Below are 26,290 nucleotides of genomic sequence, written 5' to 3'. Positions count from 1 at the left end.
TGGGGGTTTCTTTCCTGGCTACAGATGGCTTCAGCATCTACTGTGGAGAACTTCAAGGGGAGCCTGGGTGCACACCTTGCTGGGGTTATTTGACCTCTGCAGTCTTTCCCACCTCGAGTAGGGGGGCTGGACCCGATGCTCTGTAAGGTCCTTTCCAGCCCCCGACTTCTGTGAATCTGTGTGAATTCAAATGTGTTTTTATGTCCACTTTTACAGATCCCTGTTTGTGCAGGAGCAAAGGCCGGTTTGTCTTAAACGTTTCGACCACATCATAAAACTCTGGGGTCCTGTCAGGGTCCTAATTGTATGCAGAGCCCTATCAAAGGCCTTGTTCTTATATTCCCAGCCCTCCCCTGGTCTCTGTCCATCTAGCTCCTTTTCCATTCCTCTTCCCCCTCTTTATTCTCCTCCATTGCTGTCCTGGTGTTTATTTCTTCCATCCTTTGTCTATGCTCCATCTCCGTGCTCTTGCCTGAACCATTTTCACACCGCTGCCCCGTTCTCGCCCATTTTCTTCCTCCAGATGCTCCACCTCTGTTGCCTACAGGAAGATGCCATTGATAGAGCTAGGTGTCCAGCTTGTAGCCTTATTGGTCTAGAGGAAAAAGCAATCCAGGGACTCATAGTAGAGATGAGATCTTTTATTAGTCCAATGAGATTTTATGCAAAAAAAATTCTTTAACTGCAAGCTTTTGGTCACAAACACACTTCATCAGGCATCAGAGAAAAGATTGTAAAAGTTCTCCTGATGCAGTAACTGGTGGAGCTGTTACCTTATCATGTCCTAGCTTGGCAGCTGCCTGATCTTATTGCTGTGAGACTAATGTCCCCTTCTGCCACCCTTGCTGGATGTGATGCAGGGGGGCAGACTGAGACCAGGGTTAGATTGCAAATTTGCTGCATTTGGCCTGCAATTTCCATGCTTCCAAATTGTTTCTTAGCCATAATAATCTAGGTTCCTTACACAGACAGGTTACCACAGCCTTCACTTAAGTGCCTCTGAAAACCAGAGCGTATATTTAAGTTCCAGAATATGGACTCGAGGGTCCCCAGTTTCTGAGGAAATCAGCCCAGGAGAGCAAGTGGGGGATGCTGGGCATGGGGCAGGGTGTTAGATGTGTTGCGTCTCTGTTGCAGGGGGATATCGGGACCATTCAGATGCGGGTTGCATCTCAGGAAGCAGATGTTTCATGGTGCCAAAGGTAATGCAATCTCTTTCAGGTGGAGGTGGACTCTATCATGGCCCAGAATCCATTCTCAGGACTGGAGAGTGCCTTGAAGTAAGTAGGGGCTGCTCTCATGGAGGGCAAGGGAAAGGTGTTAAACCTCTTGGTGTCATGGGTCTCCAAAGCACTTCTACAGCAGGGTGTATGGGGCTGATGGTGGTGGTAGGATCAGACAGAGGGGTGTTTTAAAAGGGACTCAAATTAGCTCGGAGCCTAGGGGAGGCTGAACATAGCTTCACCGCCAACATCTCCGCAGCACTGTAGGGGGAAGAGGCTGCTGGTGCCTTGTCTACACTAGGGCCCTCATGGCTGGCACAAGTACTAGGAGATCTGTTGGGAGTAGACCGAGTCTAGAACAGACATACCAAAGCTATCATTTTATAGGGGAGTATTAGAAGGCTTTACATGTGGCTGGGTGTTTTTGAGCCTCTCTCATAGGCATTGGGTGATGTCTGCAAACCAGGCTGGGGATTTTGACTGGGATGTGCCACTGCTCCTACTGGGACTTAAAGCTGGAGGTTCCCGGCTAGAGGGTCTTGCCCCTTGGCTCAGAGCCACACCAATCACCCTATTTGGGGTCAGGAAGAAATTTTTACTCACTGGACAAATTATGTGGGACTATGGGGAGGTTGCCTTCTGCAGTAAGGAAGGGATTGGCCCTCTCCCTGTGCTTTCTTGGGCAGAGAGGCTCAATCTTTGCAGCAGAGGTTAGATTATGGATTTGCATAGGATGGTTTGGATATAGGAGTGATCCTGTCTGAGGCAGGGGGTTGGATTAGTTGTGACCTTTTGAGGTCCCTTTCAGCCCCACTTCTCTAGGATTCTCCGAATGCTTCTTGACGGGGTAGAAACCTGCCCTCTTCCTATTATGCTGAAGTCTTTCTTTAATATATCCAGGCTTGTCCCATGGGCTTTGATTCATAGATGTTAGGGGCTGGAAGGGACCTCACAAAATCATCAGGTCCAGCCCCACTGCACTTGGGCAGGAAAGACTGCTGGGGTCAGATGAGCCAGCAAGGTGGGCATCCAGATGTTGTTTTTTAAAGATCGCCAGGGTGGGTGTCTGTACCACCTCTGAGGAAGCCTGTCCTAGACCCTCAGCACTCGTCTTTAGGCCTGTGTTTCCCCGAGGACACAGGGCCGAGACAGTCCCTTCTCAGGGTGGTGGCACTACGTTACCCTGAGGCTAGCGAGTGTGCTCCGGGAAGGGGGTTGGCCGGACGTGAGGCGCCCCAGGGAGGTGCTCGGAGCCGAGAGGGTGGTCGAGCACAGGGAGGCGGGCGGCTCAACGCAGGAGCGCCCCCTTCTGGCCCGCCGCAAATACTTTCTGGGTCCTACCTCAGAGCCAGTTGCCTAGCCACCGGACCATAGAGTAGTCAAGGCCTCGTTTTCCCAATTTAACCATGGGGACATCATGGGAGAGTAAGTTGTCATCATTAGAGACTAATTTGTGTGTTATTTCCCTTTCTATTTCTTTTTTTCTGCACTGGGGTGCTTTCTGTATTGTGGCTTCAGCTTGATTGTGGACGTTTTGCTCTGCAACTTGTGTGAAGTTCTGCTTTGCTGAATGACACTTTTCTAGCCATCTGAGAAACCAACCTCCCTGTGTTTTCTTGAGCAGAGAGGCCCAATCTGTGCAGCAGAGGTTAGATTATGGATTTGCATAGGATGGTTTGGATATAGGAGTGATCCTGTATGAGGCAAAGCGGGGAATTGGCTCTGAACTTAAAGAGTTGTCAGTTTTCCTCTACCTGGGCAAACCGAGTGAAGAGACTGGTTTTTAGTCTGATGTCTGTCATCCTGTCTAAGGACCTGTACCATTTTATTTTACGGGGCATATGATAAAGCTGTTAATGCATCGGGTCAGGGAAAAAGGGAATGTGTACATCTGGTAGAGGCTGACTGCATGCCGTGGTCTTTGTGGAAAACACTAGGCTAGAGGATCTGCTTGTCAAAGGCCAGTGGGTTTATATTTCCTATGCATTGCTATGAGTTGTGTTTGTGCAGAGACAGGAAGGGACAGTCTTGTTTTCAGTGCATAATCCTCCCCTTGTTGTGGAGTCGGGACTTCAGGGGTCTCTTGCTGGAAGAAAGTCTGGGCTGTGTGAGACCATTAATAGATGGGGACTGTCTGTGTTCCCATCTATTGTCCTCAGGAGAGCATCTTTCCCTGCTTCCCATCTTGACTGTCAGCAAGCAGAGATGTTTCCAACTCGGTCTGCGACGTTCTTCCCTCAAGGCAACAACAAAAGGTTTTGCACTGATGGCTTTGCACACTGAAAACAAGGGTTTTGAAGCCAGAAAGCCCTTGGTGACTCTCCCGGCACAATTCCCCTGTGCATAAGAATAAGGACATACTCTGCACCTTTGCACCTATCCCATAGGAAATTATTTATTAAACACTAACTCTGCTCCAGATCCTGTTCAGTGATTTTTAATTCTGCATTTTGGAAGGAGGAAGGCAAGGATCATCACCGTACTGCTGTCTTTTTATTTCTAGCTGGGGAATAGTGGGGCTGGACGTTGTCAGTCTAGTTTAGGAGTGACAAACTCTTTGCTTTGACGCAGTTAAACCCAAGGTGCAATTGTGTCCCAACACATTGATCTTGACCTGTGCTGACTGGTACATCACTTGAGGTTTCTGGACATCGTTCAGCATATGGGAAAGCTAGATGCATGACCACCTTGCTGACCCTGCCCAAGGGAAAGCCCCGCAGATTGTTTGCTGACTCTGAATAAGGCACCATTTGTGTCATCCAGCCTTCTGCAAAACAGCCTGGGGATTTCGCCCCCAATTTCTCTGGCAAAAGACTTTGTGCTGCCTTGTCGTGTGACTGACATTATCGAGCCATATAACCCACGGCCAGTGAGAGCAGTGGTATGGGAGAGCCATCGGAAATAACTCCTGCCATGCACGCAGCATCTAGACCAGCAAGATTGCTTGTTAAAAACCAAGGCTAGTCTGTTCACAGCTATTGCAGTGCGAGTTGGTGCTTGCTGCGTGCGTCTCTTGTCCTGAGTAGCTGTAATTGAACTTCTTGGAGTGAAACTAATCTGCTTTTGGAGCTGCCTTACATTTATTATTCCAGCATTTCAGTGGGTAAAAACCATCAGCCCCCTTTGCTTTGGAAAGGAGTTTGCACGAAGGCCAGACTTTTAGCCCTGGGTTTCTGGGCTTGTGAGCCGGCTTGATTTGTTTACGGTGGCTAATATTCAGCCTGCCTGCTGGCAAAGGCTCTCCGCTCCCTGGGGCCAGCATGCAGATCGAGCAGCTTAGACTAATCTGTCTTTAACCTGTATCTGCTGCGGGACATGCTGCGGGGCAATCGCTGTGTCGGGGATCTGATCCATTGGGAAATAGGCCCTGTAAGCACAGGTAGCATGGCTTATTTGGGTCCCAAGGGCAGTAAACTAACTGGAAGAAGTGGACTAGGTCTCATGGCCTCTTCTAGTCTTTCATTTCTAGTTGTGTCTTCGTTTTCAAGTGCTTGTGCTTTTACTGGAGGCGGAAGTACAATAAGCACTAGGCATCAATGAACGGCATCCTGTTTTGTCGTCTCTGCCGCGGTAGAAGCTACCGAACCCCGTCCCCTGCCAACCCGGTGCATTCATCCCTCTGTCTCTCCCTGAAGCAACTTGCTTCTGGCTTCCTTGGTTTTTTTGGGCTTCTTCCCAGCTCAAAAGAGTCCTAATTTCATACTCATAGACATCATTTCCACAGGGCAGAGACTCGGCAGCATGCCTTGGCCGTGATTTAGGTAGGACCTCCTTGTTTCTGTGCCCACTGCTCTGGTGAAGTGGGTCATTCTGGGTGGAGCAACGGGGCCGAGCTTCTCTGTTACTCCTGAGATCCTGTAGCTTAAAGTGAGGCAGATGATGCTTGCTGTGGGATGCACAGTCCTTTCAGCCAGGCCCCACACCATCAAAGGGATCTAGCAACTTTACACCTGCTGAGTAACCAGAGTTATGAGGCTTGACCCTCGTGGGAGCTGTGGGAGGCAGGTAGCAGCGCGGGGACTTGCCAGCCCTCTACCTGCATTGCAGCATTACCCAGCCTGAGATCCCCTGTCTTGCTTTTCATTTCCGAGCCCTCCAGAGCGCCGAGGATGTCCCAGATTGCAATGGCCATGCCATGCCCCTACTGAGGGTGGAGGATGGGGATGAGCGGCAGCCCGGCGGGGCAAGCACTGAAAGGTTTGCACCCGGCAGCCGCGGTTGCATTGGGAGCTGCTGATTTAGCTTGCATTGGTGGTGTTGTCTCTTCCCACCGAGCTTCTTCTGGAGCTACAGATGCAGCTGGATTCTCCAAGTCCTGAGTTTCTCCTTGCTTGTAACACCAAGACACAGCTCCTTCCTCCCTGCTCTTCTTGAACCCAGCATCGGACACTCCCTAGGGATCCAGATCTGGATCCACACCTGTCCCTGCCTGAGACCTGTGGTCTCTCCTTCTCCCCACGGGTTTTTCCTCACGTCACTTTGGGTGCTGTCTACACACCCAAGCTTGGTTTTGCTGGAGATCTGGTGCGAATGGGGTAGGGTGGGAAGGTTTTTGCACCCGTTAGTAACTAGCTGCCGTTCCCTTGCAGGTCAGAGCATGCACCGGAGACGACAAGAACGGGAACCCAGGGGACGCTCCCAGGAGCCGAGGTCAGAGCCTGGCGGGGGGTGTCCCGCAGGCTGGAGATGCTGCGGTGTCTGCAGATGCGTTGGATGATGTGCCTGTGACAGCTGGGAGTACTTTGCTGTTCCTCTTTAGTTTGAATGCTTTCTCTGAGCGCTGTAACCTCCCTAGGCTGCTTTGGGTTGGAAGCGGTGGGCCAAGCTGGTGTAAATCAGCATCATTTTGGCCCAGCCACACAAGCCTCCCTCTGCTCAGGGTGTGACCCTGTGCCCCCGAGCCGTGACTTTGTACCGTCCCCTTCACACTCTCTCCGCGGGTGTCCTGGGTCCCCGATGTCGCGCTTGAACATCTTCTCCTCGGCGCCTGTTCCTTTCCTGCTTCCCCAGTTGGCTTTCTCACCCGTCCGTCGGCCTCTCTTATGTCCTGCAAATACCCTTTGTGTGCCACAGGTGCCCCTGACGCTCCCCCCACGCTCTTCTCCTGCCGCGGTGCCCATGAGAAGCGAGTCCGTCCTCCTCGCCATCTCATTTCCTCGTTACTTACCTGGCAGGGGAAGCACGGTGACCACGTAGGCAGGCTCCCCAGGTGGTTGTCCCTAATACGTCCTCCATAGGAGGTCTGTATTGAGCAGATTTTTGGTGCTGGGAGGTGGAACTGGAGCTTGCTCCATCCCCCCGTGCATCCGCCTGGTCCTGCCGTGCTTCCAGGAGCCGTGCAATAAACAAAACAAAACAAAAAAATTCCTTGGTAAAACCTGCCCGGTTCTCCAGTGTTTGTGGCTGGGCACCTGTGCGGAGGCTCAAAAGAGACTTGTCTTCTGCTCCTGGGATTGGATCTGTGCCCACGTAGATGAGTAGTGAAATCTGGGTCTTGTTTGTAAAGTTTTCAACCTTGATGCTAACTATGTGGTTTTTCTCTTTCTCTCTCTCGTTCCTGCCAGGCTCCAAGGCAAGAGGAAATAAAGGCCAGTGGGGTCTCTCGGGAGAACAAAGACTTCTTTGCAAACCATGGAGGTTTGTCCACAGACATGGGTGCTAGAGCTGAAATTGGTGATATCCCAGAAGAAGGCAAGAACACGGAGGGGAAAGCTGGTTTGCTTGTGCTGGAGCAGATGGGAGATATACATGTCCAAGGCCTGAAAAGGAGAAGGGAGGAGGATGGAGGAAAGGAGAGAGAAAAAAAGAAAGGGAAAAGGGACCTGAAGGATGGCAGAGGGGAGCTGGGTCAGAAAGAGAAGCTGAAGGAGGGTGCTCCTGGGAAGGGAAGGAGCCACGGGAAGAGCGATTCCCCACGGCAAAGCAAAGCCAAGAGGGCGAGAGTGGGTGTCAAAGCAGTGTTGGCAGAGGATGGCAAGGTGGAAGAGGACAGGAAAGGGGGATGTGACCGTGATAGGAGAGAGGAAAAAGGAGGGAGGGTGAAAGAGGAGGACCACGCACAGAAAGGCGAGGATGAACTGCAGCCAGGGAGAGCAGAGAACGGGGTCGGGTGGGCAGAGGGAGCAATGCCGGAGGGGCCCCGGGCAAGCCCAGGAGGGGAAGGGGGAGAGACGGAGGGAGAGAAGAAGCATGGCTGGGCGGAGAAGGCAGCAAAGAGACAGAAGGAGAAAGGGCAGGAAAGGAAAGGAGAAGAGACCAAGAAGAAGAAAAGGGAAGGGGGAAAAGTCAGACACGAGAAACCACCGAGGTTTGAAAGCCTGAAGGAAGAGCCAGAAGTGGAGAAGACGGAGGAGGGGGAACAGAGGGGAGGTGGGAAGGGAGTGAAGGAAGAAGAGGGAGGAGAGCCGGAGAGCGGGGGAGACGGAGGAATAAAGGAGGAGCGCGAGGGCAGCGGGTTAGGGAAAAGCGAGAGCGTCGAGTCCGATGAGAAAGTGAAGGTGGAAAATGGCCTGGAGGACGAGAAAGACACAAAGACTAAAGCCAAGGGGGCAAAACCAGCCAAGCGGAGGAAAGCCAAGGAAGAAAATGCACACGAAGAGAAGGGCAAGAAGGCATCAGAAAAGCTGGAGAAGGAGGGTCCGGCTCAGAAAAGGAAAACCACAGAAGAGGGAGACAAGAAGAAAAGCAAGAAGACGAAGACGGGGGAAAATGAGAAGGAGAAAAAGAAAAAGGAAGAAGAGGATAAATGGAAGTGGTGAGTGTCCAGGTGTTGCTGCAGTGCCCTGACCTCAGGGCTGGGTGCTGTTGAATGTCCTGGGCCGGGCACATCTTTTTTTTCTTCCCTCCCTAAAATATTGATTTAAGTTGAGTTTCGGTCTTCAGCAGAATTTCCCTGTTGTCTCACCCAGGGGTGCATGGTCTGATCCGAGGCTGCCTCGAGCTCGAGGGTGCAACACCCGCTGCCAGCAAGGTCAGCAGGACTGTGCACACCGTACCAGTTGTGTTACCCCTGCCCGTGTGCAATGAAGGGGAGGGTGCATCCCTTTCGTTCCTGGCCAGCGTCTCTTTTTGTAGTGCTGCCGGGTTTGTCTTGCTGCTTTTAAATTGTTTTAAAAATAAAAAAGGGCAGCTGGTGCAAGGAGAGCAATCCTCCTACTGCTTGCATTAGAGATCCTTGCTATTCTCCCTGTGGTCAGTAGGTGACTCTGGAGTCTTGTCCCCATGCGATTAGAAACCAGCATGTAAAGAGGTTAGACGACGAGGTCCTTTGGGTAAATGTGATGGTTTTTATTAAACCAACTAAATAGTTGGAAAAATGGTTCTTTGCAAGCTTTTGGGTACAAACACCCTTCCTGTGACAGCTGATGCATTTTAAATGGAGGCTCATCACTAAAAGTTGATCAGATTGCTGCTGCTAATCAGTTGGGTCCGTCTCATCCCTTTGCCGGCAGCCCAGGACCTCTCTGCCTTCTCTCCCGCTTATGGTTCATGGAGCACAATTTTCTTAAAATCATAGTCAAAGAGCAGAGCAGCGGGGCTGGGAGGGAGCTCCAGAGCTCACATCTAGTCCGGCCCCGGCCTGAGGCAGGGTCAGGCCCGTCCAAACCACCCCAGGCAAATCCATAGTCCAACCTCTTTGTAAAGCTGCTGTCAACCCTGATGCAACACAAGGCATCACCCCCAAACCTGCCCCAGGCAAAGCAGGGGCGTCACAGCAGCCGGTGTCCTGCTTCTCTAAACAGTGGTTAATATACCGTCAAGAGATCCCGGGTAGAGGCTGTGCCCCCACTACAGAGGAGGGCGAAACCCCCACAGTCCATATCAATCTGACCAGGGGCAAAATTTCCTCCTGACCTGAAATGTAGGGATCAGTCTGACCCTGGACAGAGGGGCGAGACCCTCCAGCCCGGACCCTGTGGGGTTGGTGCCAGCAGGAGCATTGGCCCAGCCTCTGGCGGAGGCTTAAACCCCCTGACACATGTAGCAGAAAGGAGGGGAGAGGGGGACGAGCACCAAAATCTTTCCTCTTATTTAATTATTATTATTATTATTTTTGCAAGTCCTCACCCCTGGCATCTAAATCATCCCTCCCATCCCCTTGCGGGCTGGCACTGATGCTGTGCTCCCTCCCTGCAGAGGAGGCTGCAGTGGGCGGATGGGGCTTTTGTTGCACGGTGACTCCTTAAGCCTGTGGCATTAACTCAAACATGCACGTCTGCAACTACATCTCCCAGAATGCTTTGCTGCTCCGGTGGGGCTGGACTCCGGGCAGTCAAGAATTGCATTTCTTTTCCTTTGCAAAACAACAGGTGAAAAATGTCATTTTTCTTTCCCAACAGAGAGGATCAAGGCAGGGGCTGCATTATATTTTTGGCAAAAAAAAAAAAAAAAGGCTATATGCATAAATAAATGAGATATAGCGAGGAAAAAAATGAGGGGGAGGGCAGGGGAAGTGGCTCTAAACACTTCCACGTGAAAAGTCATGGGAGCCGGGTTGCTAGCAGGATGTGTTGGTGCAGAGCTGCCCTCCGATCCACCAGACTAAAAGCCGGAGCCATGGCAAGTATAAGTGTGTTGGTCGGCTGCTTTGACCCACCCGGGGGGGGCTCCTCCCGTGCCGTGGCTGTGGGCAGCTCTGCAGCATTCAGGCTGCCCCAGGGCTACGGGCAGGTGTAGCCCGCGCCAGAGTGAGGGCTGGAGGGGTGGGGGATAGCAAGGAGTATTGCAGCCCCTGGCAGTGTCCATGCAGCATGCCTCCCTTTGCACGCTTGTAGAAGATTAAGTGACTAGCCCAAGGTTGTGCAGGAAGTCAGTGGCAGAGCTGGGCACTGGCTTCAGGATGCCCGAGCCCCAGGCCAATGCCCTGGCCCTTAGCACTGTCTCCTGGTCCTGATTCTTCTTTCCTGCTGCCCTCGGAGCCGACTGCACAGTGCTAAATGCTGCCCCAAGGTTTGTTTCTCCTTTGGTGCCTGTAGGCATCTTCCCAACGCTGTTCTGGGCCGGGGCTGCCCCTGCTGAGCGTTAAGAGCCAAGGGTCCAAAGCTATCTAGTGTCAAGGTGCCCCTAATCCATCCCCATCTCCCTGTCTCCAAGGTGGGAAGAGGAGAAGACTGAGGACAAAGTGAAATGGAAGCAGCTGGAGCACAAAGGACCCTACTTTGCCCCTTTGTATGAGCCGCTCCCGGACAACGTCAAGTTTTACTACGATGGTAAGTCGGTCCCTGCCATCTAGGCAGGAAAACCGAGCAGTGTCTGGGTCCCTGCGTGGCAGGGGAGACGGGCCAGACAAGCGGTACTGCCCCCGTTTATCTCCGAGAGCTCGGTGTAGAGTAGACGGCATCGCACGCCCGAAGGAGAGGGCTGAAACCGTGCCAGCATTTCCGGCCTGTTGTAGCTGCTAACGAAGCCAAATCTGCCCCGTGCATTGGGGTAGCTCAGGTGCTAGAGGGCAGGGTGATGGGTACGCTGGGAGAAACCCAGCCATTCTGACCACGCCGTGAAGATGAGCATTTGCAAAGTGGCTGCGGAGGGGACATGGTTAAACACAGGGCTGCAGCAGATGGCTACAAGGGGCTCGATGCAGACGCAATGAGACGTGGGTTAAAGTGGGATTGTGTGGTTGCTAAAAAAGCAGATCCTTCCTTGCAGGCCAGCCTATGAAGCTGAGTTTGGCTACAGAAGAAATAGCCACCTTCTATGCTAAAATGCTGGATCATGAGTACACCACTAAAGAGATTTTCCAGAACAACTTCTTCAGGGACTGGAAAGAGGTACTGCTTCCTCAGTCCTGCAATTCAAGAATAAAAAGCCTGTATTAGGAGCTGTGAGGTCATCCTATGATGTCACTAGGGTTGTGGCATGTCATCTGTAGAGCATGGTAGTTGGGGAATGGCAAGGCCCAGGTCTATAGCAGGAGGAGGAGCAGGGGTCAGTCGCCCAATGGCTGATTTCCCAATCTGTGTCATTATGGTGTTGGGTGCAGTGGGGTTCATCATATCTGCGGCTGCTTCATGCTGAAGTTTGGGGTGGGCTTCTTAGGGCCTTTTAGTGCTTTCTAAAAGATGGGGATGGCTGGAGAGAGGAGCAGAGGCAGAGCCATGCCAGCAAGGGAGGGTTGCATGAGGCAGCACCTTTCTCTGTTGCAGAAGAGGGGCTTGTCCCTGCAGGGAAGTTAAGGCTGGACATGCAGAGCATGGATGTGCAGCATGGACATATGATGTGATAACTCTGGGGTCAGGGCATGCAGTGGGTGCCACTGCAGCAAGCCCTGGGCACAGGCCTGGTACACTGGGATGATGTAGCTGGGGCTGGTCCTGCTTGGAGCAGGGGTTGCACTAGATGTGACCTCCTGAGCTTCCTTCAACCCTCATTGTCTATGAACTTACCCCAGGGCAGAGCCAACGGGGGCTTTCCTCTGCATGGGAGCAACTTATCCCTAGGTAAAGCTGTGCATTGCTTGGCTGCTCTGCTTTGCCTGCAGAGTAAAGTCCGTTTGCCCTGGAGTAACTGTGTTGTGTATCATAGTTTGTAGAGCTGGAAGGGACCTGAGCAGATCATCTAGTCCGACCCCCTGCCATGACAGGAAAGAGCACTGGGGTCAAATGACCCCAGCAAGATATTCATCCAGCCTCCTCTTAAACACCCCAGGGTAGGGGCCAGCACCACTTCTCTTGGAAGCCGGTTCCAGACCCTAGCCGCCCTGACCGTGAAGCCGTGCCTCCTGATATCTAACCTAAACCTACCCTCTGCCAGCTTGTGACCGCTATTCCTGGTCACTCCTGGCGGTGCTTGGGGGAACAGGGACTCCCCCAGTGCCTGCTGGTCCCCCCGACTAGTCTGTTACAGGTCACAAGATCCCCCCTCAGCCGTCTCTTGTGGAGGCTGAACAGGTTCAGGTCCCGCAGCCTCTCCTCGTAGGGCCTGTCCTGTTGCCCCTGACCATGCGAGTGACCTCCTCCGGACCCTCTCCATGCTGTCGACATCCCTCCTGAAGTGCGGCGCCCAGACCTGGACGCAGTCCTCCAGCTGCGGCCTGACCAGTGCCGCATAGAGGGGGAGGATCACCCCCCCGGACCTGCTCGAGATGCATCTGTGGATGCAGGACAAGGTGCGGTTGGCCTTCCTGACCGCGTCCCCACACTGCCGGCCCGTGTTCGTCTTGGAGTCAGTGATGACCCCCAGATCCCTTTCCGCCTCTGCGCTGATGAGAAGGGAGTTCCCCAGCCTGTAGGTATGGCGCCGGTTCTTCCTCCCCAGGTGCAGCACCTTGCACTTGCCTGTGTTGAAGCCCATCCTATTCTTGTCTGCCCACCTTTGTAACCTGTCTCGGTCTGATTGCAGCCTGTTCCTCCCTTCCAGTGTGCCCACGTCCCCCCACATCTTAGTGTCATCTGTGAATTTGAGCAGGTGCTTTTTACCCCCTCGTCCAAGTCGCTGATGAAGATGTTGACCAGCGCGGGTCCGAGGACCGAGCCCTGGGGGACCCCACTGCCCACGTCTCTCCGGGTCGAACATGACCCGTCCGCCACCGCTCTCTGGGTGCGGCCCTCCCGCCAGTCGGCGACACATCTGACTGTGGGGGTGTCCACACCACAGCCCCCAGTTTCTTGATGAGAACGGGGTGAGAGACAGTGTCGAAAGCCTTCTGGAAGTCCAGGAACACTATATCCACTGCTACCCCTGCATCTAAGGATTTGGTGACCTGGTCGTAGGAGGCCACCAGGTTGGTCAGACAGGACCTGCCACTGATGAACCCGTGCCGGGTGCCCCTAAGCATGCACTCCCCTGCTGGCCCCTCCTGGATGTGTGCCAGCATAATTTTCTCAAACAGCTTGCCTAGGATCGAGGTGAGACTAACTAGCTTATAGTTTCCTGGGTCCTCCTTCCTCCCCTTTTTGAAGATGGGAACCACGCTGGCCCTCTTCCAGTCCTCTGGCCCCACACCAGAGCACCACGAGTGCTCGTAAAGCCACGCCAGGGGTCCTGCAATGACCTCGGCCAGTTCCTTTAGGGCTCTAGGGTGGAGATCATCCTGGCCGGCTGACTTGAATACATCCAGCCCCTCCAGAAGCTCCCTAACTAAATCCTCGCTAACCCGTGGCCCAGGTGTGCCTGCCCCGGGGCCCGAGGGGGGCCCAGCAAGGAGGTGGCTGTTCTGGCCCCTACTTAGGAAGACAGAGGCAAAGAAATTGTTGAACATGTTAACTTTGCCATCTGGTGTGACGACCAAGTTTCCCAACGTGTCCTGCAAGGGCCCCACATTACCCGGGATCTTCTTTTTACCTCCTATGTATTTAAAGAAGGACTTCTTATTGTCCTTAATCTGGGAAGCTAGTCCCAGCACCATCTCTGCCTTGGCCTTCCTAACTAACCCCTACATCCCCGAGCACCTGCAGTATAGTCATCCCTGGTGATGACCCCTTCTTTCCATTGGGGGTATGCCACCCTTTTAGCAAGGAGACATTCCCGGATGCTTTTGGTGAGCCATGGGGGCTTTTGCGCCCTCCTGCTCCCTTTGATCCGTGTCGGGATTACCTCCCTTTGGGCTTGGAGGATCATCTCCTTAAGGAGCGACCACTCTCCTTGGACACCCGGCTCCCCTCCCCTCCGGGACCTCAGCTCTTCCCCAACTATCCTCCTTAGCTCGTTGAAGTAGGCGCTCCTGAAATCTAGGGCCGCTGCCTTACTGCATGCCTTTGCCACCCTGCGCTGGATGGTGAATCCCAGCAGGCGATGATCCACCCAGGGGCAGATCCAGGGGGTGCATTTGGTGCAGTCACACCTCCCTTTTGATTCCTGCTCCAGCCAGAGTTTAAAACCAACTACCTGGCTGTAGCAGCAGCATCTCTAGCCACTGTTGACTCGCTCAACTTGATGGCTCATTATAATGTACCTAATCCCTTCTAAACTCATCTCACGGGTGTTAATGACTCTTCTTTTCAATAGTCTTGATGTTCTGCCAGTCAAGCTGACTTTTTTTCTTTTTGCCATTCTGCTGTCTGTGGGTTGCTTCTGCTCCTAGTTCACAGATGGTTTTTTAACTCATTCCAATGACATTATATTTGTTTTTGCTTTGATCTTAAACTGCATCCTGCCTCCCTAGCCCCCTAGCATAGTAGTCAAGCTTCTAGTTTACTTTTAACTGCAGAAAAATGCATGGTGTCTATATGTGATGGTGCACCTGCACCCGCCTTTTGAAAAGTCTAGATCGGCCTGTATATCCACCTAAAGCGACAGAGGTAGCCAACTCCATTCGGCAAGCTCAGTAAGCTCCTGGTACTTGGTGCCTGTGAGTGTCCAAAGGGAGAGGGTTTGTGGAGGAGGTGATGTGCTGCCCCAGCTCACTGCATACTTGCTGTCCCATATCCATGAGGCCTGAATGCAGTAGGGCCTCATCTAATTTTTAGGCAAGGAGAAATGCCTTGCAGCTTGTGTGCATTAAGCTTCTGGAGCAGCTAGCACACAGCAAATCCATGTCTTCCCTGCCTGGGCACCCCTGGGGATCTTGCACACACTGACTTCTGTTCAGTGCCCTTCACCCCCATCCCCTTGTAGCCACTCAGGCTTGGGTGTGTGCAGTCTCGGGCTTCTTCCTTTTTCTCTTCACACTGCTCCACCCAGGAGGTGGCTGCATTTCACCGTTGCCCCTGTTCACAGGCTTGCATTTTTCAGAAGCAGCTGCTTGATTTCATAGAAATCCTAGAAAAGTAGGGCTAGGAGGGGCCTCCAGATATCATCTAGTCCAACCCTCTCCTGGGAAAATAATAAATTTCCCAGATGCAGCTTCTCACAGGCCAACACTTTTGGTATGGATGGGATGGTGCTGGCTGATGCTCTCATGCAACTCCCCCAAAATACTTAGGGCCTCCCCTTTTCTTCTCTTCTGGGGCCTCCGAGCTCGGTGCTAAGTCAACTTTGCCTGTCGGTTCACCGAGACCTGTCTGGCTTTTGTGCAGGAAATGACAGAGAAGGAGCAGGAGATCATCCAGAGCCTGGACAAGTGCGACTTCAAGGAAATACACAAGTACTTTGTGGACAAGAACGAGGCCCGGAAGGCCCTGCCCAAAGAGGAGAAGCAGGTGAGCACCTGGCTCCTGTGACAGCCGGCCACTGTTTCAGCCAGCATGGGGCATTTCTGGGGTCTGCAGCCAGCCTCTCTGGTGGATTCAGCCCAATGAATGTATGCACTGACTCATAATTGTGAATCTAGGCAAATCACTAGTATGAAACTGCCATGATGCCCTGACTCCTCCCAACTTGTGTCCTGCTCCCTGGCTTGTCCTTGACTTTCAGTTGGGGCAGGGAGAGAGGTACCCTTTGCACCTTATCATGTAAAAAGCAGTGGAGCAAAGTCTTGGGGCCCCCTGTGCTCACCACATTTGCTTTTTGGATTCTTGTTTCTCGAATGACCTTGAGTTTGAGACCTTTGGTGCAAGCCCTGGGGTCTGAGCCGTGCAGGAGACACCTAGGCTAGGTACAGACATTTTACACACAAACTGGTTTAAGTGATCAGAAACTGGTTTAAACCTGGGACAGAACAGAAGTTCAGTGCACATAAGCCAGTTTCAAAATGGCTGAAGCTGGTTTAAGATAAACCTGGTTGAATGTAGCATCAGACTTAACTGATTTGGGTCAAACTGGTTTCTGCAATGTGTGTCCCAGACCCTAGAGTATTGTGTGAAATTTGCAGCTCCACGTTTGGAAAAGAGGTTCGAGAGGGTCCAGAGGTAGGAGAGAAATGATAACGGGCTTGGCAGGCTAGCACAGGAGGAGAGGCATGTTCAGCTTGCAGAAGAGGCAAGAGGGGATGTGACAGTCAAACATCTGAAGGGCTGCTACAAAGAGGGAAAACAGTTTTTCTCTCTTGCTGCAGAGAGCAGAATGTGGATCAGTGGTTTGAAGTTGCAGCAAAGTAGATTTAAACTGGGTCTCAGGGAAAAGTTTTCTCACTGCTAGGACAGGGAAGCAGTGGAACAGATGCTCAGGGAAGTTGTGCTATCTCCATCACTGGAGAGGTTCAAGAAGGGGTTGAATGAGTATTGGTCAGGGATGATCCAGGTAACGATGCACCTGTGTGCTGCTATGGGTATTCCCCAGGTTTCTAGGTTTTGCTGGTTGCTGGCTCCGTGAAGGGTTTTTTCCTGTTGTGTGGTGTTGTTTCCCACCCCCTCAGAGGCATTGGGTGCTGGCTGCAGCCATGGCTGGGGGTTTTGTTTGGGCTCCTGCTACAACTTACACCTGGAGGGTCCTGGCTAGGGGGTCTTGTCCCTTTGCTCAGGGTCAAGTCGATTGCAATATTTGGGGTCAGGTAGGAGTTTTACCCCCTGGTCAGATGGGTACCGACAGGGGTGGGGTGGGGGGGATGGGGTTTAACCTTCCTCTGTAGCTGGGGGGTGGCCTTTACCTGGGATCTCTTGAGCCTATGTTGGCAACCTTTAATAGAAGCAGGATGTTGGCTGCTGTGATCCCCCTGTTTTACCTGTGGCAGGTTTGGGTGTGGTGTGGCTGTTTCAAGGTGGACTGCAGTTTTGCTAATAGGTTAGACAGTGGATTTGTGTGGGATGGTTTGCATAGGGCTGATCCTGCCTCTGGCCAGGGGTTGGACTGTGATTTCCAGAGGTCCCTCCTGGTCCTGCTTTTCTATGATTGTGACCCACTCCTGGCTAGAGCCCCTTGGCTGCCATGGGACTGGGCAGGCATAGGGGCTTGGAGCGTGAAATATTTCCAGGGTCCTTTAGTTTCTGCCAGAGCTCATTAAGCTGCTGGCTGTCACCATTTGCCTGTTGGGACTGCATATATGATGTGGTGCTGGCTTAAAGGATGTGGTCAAATCTACCTCCTACTTGCTGTCCCCAGCACTGAGAAAATACATAATATTTCCCAGACTCCCTCCTTTGCTTTGCTGGCTTAGGGCTTCTCCTTCTCATCCCTGAATTGGATCCTGGGTGTCTGGAGCATCCAGCATGCTCTGCTTCCATGCACACTGAGTAAGTGCATCGTTTGCTTGTCTGCATAGCACAGCCCCGTCCTCAGCTGGTTACCTGTTACCTGCTTCAAACAGGCATTTCTTGCAAAGCAGTGCAGTGCTCAAGGGCAGGGAAACTGGTCTAGTTTGTAGCATAGTTGTGCACCTTAAGGGCATCATGGGTGAACCTGACAAGGAGCTGGCAGTTTCCAGGCTTGTTCAGCTGCTCTGAAATGACCTGGACCTAGGCTGCAATTAGAGACCTAAGGCCACCTGAAAAGCAAGGTTATGAGCCTTAATAAGGTGCAAAAAGATTGCCCCACTATTCGTATAGTTCACAAGTGTTATTTAAATGGAGTTCAGATAAAAGCTGGGCCTTTCTCCCAGGCCCAAGGCTCCTAGTTGAAACAGCACCCTGAACAATCTCCGATCATGAAATGCTGCGCTGGTTCAATCCTGGTCCAGTGGCCTGCTTCCAGGAAGAGAGCTCTGCCTGCACACCAGATGCTGGGACTATTTGCTGTCAGAGTTGAGCATAAATGATTTCTATGTGTGCTTTGCTGATGGGGATGTATGTCTGACTCTTGGAGATCTGCCTTGGCTGGCATGCCTTCTGCTGGGAAAGGAGTTTGCAAAGGGAGATGTAACACGTGGGAGTTCCCTGCTGGCTTGTGATTCAGCATGGATTTTTCCTTTTTTACTCAGAAACTGAAGGAGGAGACGGACAAGATCCAGGAGGAGTATGGGTACTGCATCCTCGATGGGCATCGCGAGAAGATTGGGAACTTCAAAACTGAGCCCCCGGGGCTGTTCCGGGGACGCGGGAACCACCCCAAGATGGGGATGCTGAAGAAGAGGATCATGCCTGAGGATGTGATCATAAACTGCAGCAAGTGAGTCCCGTTGGGTTGATGCTGTCTGGTGTAAATGGGTGTAGCTCCACTTGTGTCCAGGGCACTTGTTTGCTGGCTCAGCCCAGCTTTTATTCCTGTTGCGTGGCCCATCTGTCACCAGTAAGGCTGAGCTACTGCTTTGCACCGCTGTTATCCTGCAGATTTCAATGTATAGGAGCCTTCTGTCTCCCCTGGTCCTGCACATGCATTTCATAGCCAGCTACTTCCAGGTTCAAAGGACTCTGGGGTCCCCAACTCCATACCAGCAGCTATGCATGGGCTTGTCCAAGGGCCAAAGAAGGCAGCCTAAGGAGATCTCTCCTACTTGGCATGCGCCTTTCCAAGTATTGTCCATCCTGCTCCTACCCTTTGCTATCTCAGGAATGATTGTGTCCTTCCTTCTGCTTCCTGGAGCCTAGAGCTGTCGGCTTGGGGGCACCGAGTCCTTCCCTGAAAGGAATAGCGTTAATTATACCATAGCAGGGAGCTTCCCTGTTTCCATGTCTTGGGCTTAAATGCAGGCAAGTATCCTCAGTAAAAGTCACTTCTGCTCTTGCACCGAGAAGCTGACTTTCATTCAGTGGCCTTCAACATTGAGGACACGCAAACCTGCTTGCTTTACATAGGAATGGAGCAGCAAAGCTTTTAATTAATAATCCTGAGCTCTTAAGAGCAAACTTTGCCTGTCCTAAAGTTGCCCAAACCCCCTTTGTTTCTCCTGGGCTCTGAGCTGGGTTTGCTGTCCCTGAACAGAAGGGATCAGCAGCGTTTGCAATTCTTGGACCTGTTCTCCTCTCTTCTCTCCCCTCCAACCAGGGACTCCCAGATCCCGGTGCCCCCAGAAGGCCACAAGTGGAAGGAAGTGCGTTGCGACAACACGGTCACGTGGCTGGCCTCATGGACCGAGAACATCCAAAATTCGCTGAAGTACATTATGCTGAACCCAAGCTCCAAGCTGAAGGTGGGTGGGAGCTTCCCTTTATGGCAGATCGTTTGGCCACCCTCCCATTGTGCCGGCCACTGATTGCTCAGGGACACGTGCAGGCTGGGTGTGAGAGGTGCATGGGGGATAGAGAGCCTGATTTAGGAGAACAGAGGAGCACAGCTGCTATAGCCCTGCAGAGTGCAGGTTGCGAGGGGGCTATGACTGCTCTCTGCAAGCATCTGAGGCTTCAGTGCAGGAAAGGATGGGAGCTGTTGAAGGTAGCAGACAATGAATTGGTGGAGGGGAATGAATTAAGGCTGGAAATAAGAAGATGGTTGCTAATTACTGTCTGCAGTGGCCAGGGGCTGGATGGGTTGCCTTGGGGGCGGGGGGGGTGTGTCTTGCTGGTCCCTTTTAACTGAGCTCTTTTGTGCGCGTGGGGATTGCAGAGCAGCGATGTCCTCCACCTCATGCATCTCTGCAGTGGAGCTCTCGTTGCATCGTGCAGTTTCCCAAAGCAGTTTCCGGCACCCAGGCAGGGATCCTTGCATCGGGGCTTTTGCAGGTCTTCTGTTTACCCTCTTAACTTGGGATTGTACTCAATGCTGTCTTGCATCCAGCATGTTTTACCTGCGGTGGGAGAAGAGGGCTGAGTGTCTTCTCTCATGTAAAGATGTGAATGGAGATGGGCTTTTCTCTGTGGCCATAGCGGGCCAGGCTAGGAGCCATGGCCTCAAGCTGCAGCAGGGGAAATTTTGGTTGGAGATGAGGGGGAACTTTTTGACTATAAAGGTGGCTGAGTATTGGAAGAAGCTGTCTAGAGAAGCTGTGCAATCTCATGCTTGAAGTTTTCAAGAGCAGGTTGGACAAACACTTGGATGGGATGCTTTAGTCAGGGGCGATCTGGCCTTGAACAGGAGACTGGACTAGTTGACTCTTGAGGTCCCTTCCAGCCAGACTTTCCTGTGATCCCCAGGGATGGTGCTTTAGTTGGTCTGGACAGGCTGTTATTGGACTTGCTCACTGCTAATGCTAAGCATGAGGTTTATCCCTCCCTTGCTTCCTTTAAACAAAGGAAAGTTAACTCCAGGATTTCTATCAACTGAGGTTAAAAATCATGTGAAAGTTAGGGCATGGCACTAGGACTGACCGTGACACACTCGGCTACAAACTCAGGTCCCTGACGGGGACTGTGACCCACTCGGCTACTTTCCATGAACTCAATTTACTGAGTTGATCATTAATGGGCTGTTGCTGTGTCTCTCAACCAAGCTGTGGTGGCATGCTGGGATACTGAGAGATCCTTTGAAGGGCGCCACACGCTGTTAGCGCTGCTAGGTGTGCAGCCACCCACGCTTGATTCACAAGATCAACCCAGACATTTCCAATAGGAACCCAGCGTGTCAAAGCCGTTCTCCTCTTCTGTGGTCTTTCTGAATGTATTGCAATGGAAGAACTGCCTTAATATTTTTCCATAAGCTAAAAAAATGAGCAAAACCAAAGATTTGGCCTTTTCCAAGGGGGGTTTTGAGTCTAAGGAGGGGATCTTTGAGTCTCAGAGAGCTGAGAATCACTGGTCTGTGAGTACCCACAAGCACTGTACGTGTAACAGTGGAGACTTCACACTTCAAAGCCGCTTTTCCTCACTGATTTTTGAACTTTTTAGCAGTGATGACTTTTTTTAGATAGTGAGAATGGAGCAGAGCTTGGACCCAGGCATGCATACCTCCTGCTGCTCTCTTTGCAAAGCTGGGCCATGGGCACGCTGTGGGTTGCCTGGCCAAACTGTCCTTGGAGGGGGCTGGGGGAGTGATGGGCGCCGTGCAGGACAAATGGAAAGGTCTGTCTATGTCTCTCCAGGGAGAGAAAGACTGGCAGAAGTATGAAGTAGCCCGGCGCCTGAAGGGTGTTGTGGACAAGATCCGCTCCCAGTACCGAGGCGACTGGAAGTCCAGGGAGATGAAGACACGGCAAAGAGCTGTGGCCCTTTACTTCATTGATAAGGTACTGGCTGCCCTCCCTCTGGTTCAGCTTCTGGGCTGTGGTCATGCCAGCCAGTAGCACATTATGCAGAATAACCCACGAGCATGAGGGTCCCCTGAGCTCTGGGGGTAGCCGGTGCCTGTTACCATCCACGTCGGTCGACTGGTTTATATTGCAGCATGCAATTGCCGCGCATTTGTTTTGCAGGAGATAGCACTGAATGTCAGCATGGGGTAGGGTATTTCCGAGGCAGTTCAGGCTGGCCCTTGCCTGTTCAGGCAGCTGCCACTCAGCAGACCATGGCACAGCCCGTACACTGAGGAGAGGTCGGGTTGGTGACACCTAGGTTAAATCTGGTCCAAGACATCACTGATCTGCTCTGTGTCCTCTTCTGATAGGCAAGGGGGCTACTGTCTCGCAGCAGCGTAGTATCTGCATGTCACGTCACTGGATGCCTTGCAGAGGTGCAGAAGGACTAGCCCTGGAAGCTGATCACCTCTGTCTCCAGGGAAGGGATGCTGGCAGGGAAAGGCCATCCCAGTCTGGAGCATCCTCTCTAGCACAGACAAAGCATTCACCTATTGCATTTGCATTTGCATTCTCACTGCACAGAAGTTGCCTTCCAGGAGGGCTGGGCTTGATGCTGACTTTGGGGGTCTAGACACCTTTTTTTTTTTCCCCCCCCCCCCCACAAGGAGCAGAATTGAGACATGCTAGCCTGTGCCACCTAACAGCTGTGGCATGGTACAGGAAGACACATGGGTCCTGTCCCGTAGGATTGGAGCCAGTATCCTGCCTCCAGGCTGCAGTCCCAGCTGCTTCGGAGGCAGAATTAGGAGCTGTGGGGGAGTCGAAAGGCTCTAGCTTTTGGCCCATGCCCAGCGGCATCTCATCCCTGAGCTGTGCCTGCCTTTCTCTGATCTTAGCTCTGAGCATAAGGATGTGCCTGTGATTAAAGCTTGTGTCATAAAGACGTCTGAAAGTCATCTCTGCACATACAAACATGGGCACGAGTGCACCTGGCACTGAGAAACGCTACTCTTTAAGGCAGCATACGGCTGCAGCAGTGCACGGAGCTGTACAAACCCTGAGCAGACGGAGCAAATGGTGTTTACCCCGGTTTGGTGCTGAGGCTGTTCAGTAAGGGAGGAGGGGTTTTTAAGCTGTATGTTGTCTCCCTGGCACTCTCCTAGCTGGCCTTGAGAGCCGGGAATGAGAAGGAGGAAGGGGAGACTGCGGACACGGTGGGTTGCTGCTCCCTGCGCGTGGAGCACATCAAGCTTTACCCGGAGCTGGACGGGCAGGAGCACATGGTGGAGTTCGATTTTCTTGGGAAGGACTCGATCCGCTACTACAACAAAGTGCCCGTGGAGAAGCCGGTGAGCTGGGTGGGGAAGGAGGGGGTTAAAACCCACTGAGCCCATGCTCCCAAGGGTACAGCTGTCGGTGGCCCCATCGGCGCAGTATCCCAAGCACCGCGTTATCTCTGGGGCAGGACAAGGCAGGCCTGTTAGTCCCATTGCAGCGATGGGGAAACTGAGGCACAGAACCCCTAAGAGACTTGCCAGAGGACACCCAGGGAAGTCTGTGGTAGAGAAGAGACTCTGAACGTGGGTCCCCCAGATCTAAGGCGCTGAGCTGCCCTCGCTAAGTTTAGGTTCGTGATTAGGGTGTCAGGCAAGTGAGATGGGGCTGCCCCAAGGTGGGAAAGGGGTTCATGAGACGTGGATGTGGATCAGATCCGTCTAAACTAGCATTTACCCCAGGCAAAAGTGAGTGGTATGTCAGCAGCCAGAGCTCGATCGTCAGCTGGTGCAAGTTGGGTCGGATGTGGCCTGCCTTGGAGAGAGGCACTGCTGCACGTTGGCACGTCCCAGCTCGGAGCCTGTCCCATCTGTCCCAGCCCCTTCCTCCTCTCGGCTTTGTGCTGATGCATGGCACGGGTCGACTTGTGTGTGATCTGCTGTGCCATCGGCTCACGGCCGCACATCGCTTCGTGCCATTGTGTTGACACGTGGGTTGGGGAAAGGGGCTGAAATGCACTCGAGGGACTGGCTCCGGTACAGAGGCAGAGCAGTACCCTGGGCTGTTGCTGCCTGCCTGGGGCTGTGCTGGCTTTAGGGTAATGCTTTTCTCTCCATCCCAAGCGGAGAGCCTGGCTTGAGGGCTTGGGTGCTTTGCTCCTGCCTGCTCTGGACGAGCCAGTGCATCTGTGCAGCAGTCGGCAGAGATGTCAGCTTGGGTCCCAGAGTCTGTATAGCTGCATCCACCCAGCGTCCCCCTCCCCGCTTATCTCCACGGCACTACTAGGTCCAGAGCTACACGGGTTGTATGAGCAAGGAGCTGCACCCTCAGGGTCGATGCCCACCACTTCCATTGTGCTCACGGGCAAGATGGTGTTCCTCATATCCATCTGTCCGTGCTGCCTACCAAGGGCATGCAATGGGCACGAGGCTCAGTGCAGAGGGATGGAGGTTCCCAGTGGAGCCGGGGGCTTGGGCCAAGAAACCCGTGCCTGCTGAAGAGCTGGGCAATAGGTGTGCGACCCTATTGAGACAGCCATGGGTGACGGGGTGCCAGGAGAGGGGTTCTCCTGCCCTGCCTGAGCGAGGGACCCCCGGCCATGCCTCTCGTCTTGCAGGTGTTCAAGAACCTGAAGCTGTTTATGCAGAACAAGGATCCGGGGGATGACCTCTTCGACAGGCTGAGTGTGAGTTTGGGGGAGCGGGGGCAAGCTGGCCCAGGCGGTCTCCGCTCCTGAGCCTTGCCTGGGCTCTGGCTTTGCATTGAGTCATGTATCAGCAGTCCAGATATATCACCTCTTTTCATGGCTACCCCTGGGCTTCCAGGGTGCACAGGCCTCCCTTTTCCTCCTCGTGCCATGATCGGAGCCTGGGTCTGGCCTGCTTCCCCTACGGCGGTCCCTCTGAATGCATCCTGAAATGTTTCTCCCTGGGGGTCTCCCTTGCAACCAAGTCCCAGGGACATCGGCTCTTAGAGCAGTTTAAACTCCACAAAGCCTGCCTGGATGCTCACAATCAGCTTCTCCTGATCCAGCCAGGATTGCATGCATCTTAGGAGGTTAAGCTGAAGCAGACTTAGGGTGTACATCGGCTTAGATCCATTGATGTTTGGTTTTTCACTAGGCTCCCTCTGATTTTAGCAGAGCTAGCTGGTCCCCCTCTCCCCGTTCTCCCTGGCTGAAGCCAACTGGGTTATAAAAATGGAAGATGGCAGGCTTGATATTTTTCCAGGCTTTCGTTTAATTGCTTTCCTCCCTTCTCCCCCGCAGACCGGCAGCCTGAACAGTTACCTGCAGGATTTGATGCCAGGTCTCTCGGCGAAGGTGTTTCGAACCTATAACGCTTCCATCACCCTGCAGGAGCAGCTGAAAGCCCTCACCAACCGTAAGGCAACCTCTGCCTGGGTAGACTGGCAGCTCCCGGGGGTTGAGGTCTGTGAGATATGAGCAGATGACCTTCCTGACCCTCACTGCAATGTTGTTGGCTTGCTGCACAGCCAGCCAGCTGTTCCCCCAGGCTTATTTTGCTAGTTATTAGCTACAGACAAGACCTCCGATGCATCGTATGTTCTCCTAGTCCCCCCTGCCCTTCTTCTTTCTTCTGGTAATTAGTAAGTAATGTTTCACTGCAAATAATGAGGCAGTGGGATAGATGCCAGGGGAGTTATAGACTTTGCATTGCTGGAGGGGTTCAAGGAGAGCCACTGGTGAGGGATGATCGAGGTGCAATGATGCCTGCAGGTTTTTGTGGCCAGAGGGTCTTGCCCCTCCACTTGGGGGTAAACCGATGCTATATCTGGGGTCAGGAAGGGATTTTTACCCCATGGTCAGACTGGTATGGACTGTGGGGGTGGTCTTTTTTGACCTCCTCTGTAGTGGGGGCATGGCCTATCCGGGACCTCTCGAGTGCATGTTGACTTCCCAAAAGCAGGACTTTGGCTGCCGCGTTTCCCTTGCTTTACCTGTGGCAGGTTTGGGTGCTAGGTCTATGTTGTGTCAGGGTTGAGGGAAGTCTTATGTAGAGGTTAGATTATGGTTGGGTGGGATGGTTTGGATAGCATTGCTCCTGCCTCAGGCTGTGGGTTGGACTGGGTGCAACCTCTGGAGGGCTCTTCCAGCTCCATTTCTCTGTGAGTGATGATGCAAAAGCCTAGATAGATGTCTGTTGCAAATCTCCTCATTTCTTCCTCCCCCCTTCCCACATCAGAAACCTGTAAGGTTCAAGCTGCTTCCATTTCCTACCCCATGTGTCTGATGGTAGCATTATTTTTCCAGCTGAAGACAATGTAGCTGCCAAACTCCTTGCCTACAACCGAGCCAACCGGGCCGTAGCCGTTCTGTGCAACCATCAGAGGGCAACACCCAAAACCTTTGAGAAGTCAATGCAGGCCCTCCAGGCCAAGGTAAGGGTGGCAGGGTGTGGGTAACGCCCGGGGTGCTAATGGGGTGGTGTAGTGCTGATGTTGTGGGGGGCTTGGTCCAAAGCATGTATGGAGCATCCACAATGTTGCGAGGGCTGGGAAAAAACACCTTACATATTGTGCTGAGGGGGTCAATTTAGTTCGGGGGGGGGGCGGAAATTACGTACCTCGATTAGGGTGTAGAGGAGCACTAGGAGAAAGCAGCAGGTCCTCGAAGGTTTGTGGAGAACAAGAAAAGCAGTAACGTCTGGAAGCTGAAGTCAGACCAAATCTCAAGAAAAACCGAGCACAAATTTGAAGCGAGTCAGAGGGAATCAAATTCTTTGTCTCTAAATTGTGCCTGGGCGGCTGGCTCTGCCGTAGTCCAGCCAGGCACTGGGCTCGGTGCTGGGCCTCCTTCGTGCAGGTTAGGTGGGGTCTCGCGGTCCCCTCTGCTGTTAGTAACCTGTCTTCGGGTGCCTTTCCCTACAATCACATTGCACCTGCATCTGTTACGGCTACAGCGCCGACCTCTCCCCGAGCTGTTCTAGCGTCCTCGCCAGGCAGGCGACCGGCGTCCTGGGCTGCATCGGCAGGAGCGCTGCCGGCAGATCGAGGGCCGTGATCCTTCCCCCCTATTCAGCACTGGGGAGGCCACATCTGGAGTCCTGTGTCCAGCTGTGGGTCCCGCTACAGAAAGGATGTGGATAAGCTGTAGAGAGTCCAGCGGAGGGCAAGGAAAATGGTTGTGGGCTGGGGGACAGGACTGGTGAGGGGAGGCTGAGGGAAATGGGCTGATTGAGTCTGGAGAAGGGAAGACCGAGGGGGATTTGATAGCAGCCGTCACCTCCCTGCAGGGGGGCTGCAAAGAGGATGGAGC

The 26,290-nt window shown here is 53.0% G+C and overlaps 1 protein-coding gene across 3 annotated transcripts in view; it reads left to right on the top strand.

Moving 5' to 3' along the window:
• TOP1MT (DNA topoisomerase I mitochondrial) overlaps positions 1-26,290 on the top strand; it is a 47,529-nt gene that overhangs the window by 5,634 nt on the left and 15,605 nt on the right. Inside the window, exons 5-19 of one of the 3 annotated variants that reach the window (XM_090040758.1) lie at positions 1,222-1,280; positions 1,405-1,406; positions 5,315-5,420; positions 5,813-5,873; positions 6,788-7,977; positions 10,317-10,432; positions 10,872-10,993; positions 15,179-15,301; positions 17,893-18,080; positions 18,897-19,041; positions 20,866-21,009; positions 22,182-22,367; positions 23,630-23,698; positions 24,281-24,395; positions 25,286-25,413. In XM_090040758.1, the coding sequence (XP_089896884.1) occupies positions 1,222-1,280; positions 1,405-1,406; positions 5,315-5,420; positions 5,813-5,873; positions 6,788-7,977; positions 10,317-10,432; positions 10,872-10,993; positions 15,179-15,301; positions 17,893-18,080; positions 18,897-19,041; positions 20,866-21,009; positions 22,182-22,367; positions 23,630-23,698; positions 24,281-24,395; positions 25,286-25,413 (2,754 nt within the window). Of the gene's footprint in view, positions 1-1,221; positions 1,281-1,404; positions 1,407-5,314; positions 5,421-5,812; positions 5,874-6,787; positions 7,978-9,468; positions 9,533-9,759; positions 9,783-10,316; positions 10,433-10,871; positions 10,994-15,178; positions 15,302-17,892; positions 18,081-18,896; positions 19,042-20,865; positions 21,010-22,181; positions 22,368-23,629; positions 23,699-24,280; positions 24,396-25,285; positions 25,414-26,290 lie in introns of those variants that run through there. The other 2 variants (XM_090040760.1, XM_090040759.1) reach the window with 2 other exon arrangements.

The sequence above is a fragment of the Crocodylus siamensis genome, chromosome 3 (assembly GCF_052110815.1).
Source record: "Crocodylus siamensis isolate JL-2025a chromosome 3, ASM5211081v1, whole genome shotgun sequence".
Lineage (NCBI taxonomy): Eukaryota > Metazoa > Chordata > Crocodylia > Crocodylidae > Crocodylus > Crocodylus siamensis.
The sequence above is the reverse complement of the archived record's forward strand: the minus strand, read 5'-3'. Positions and strand labels throughout refer to the sequence as shown.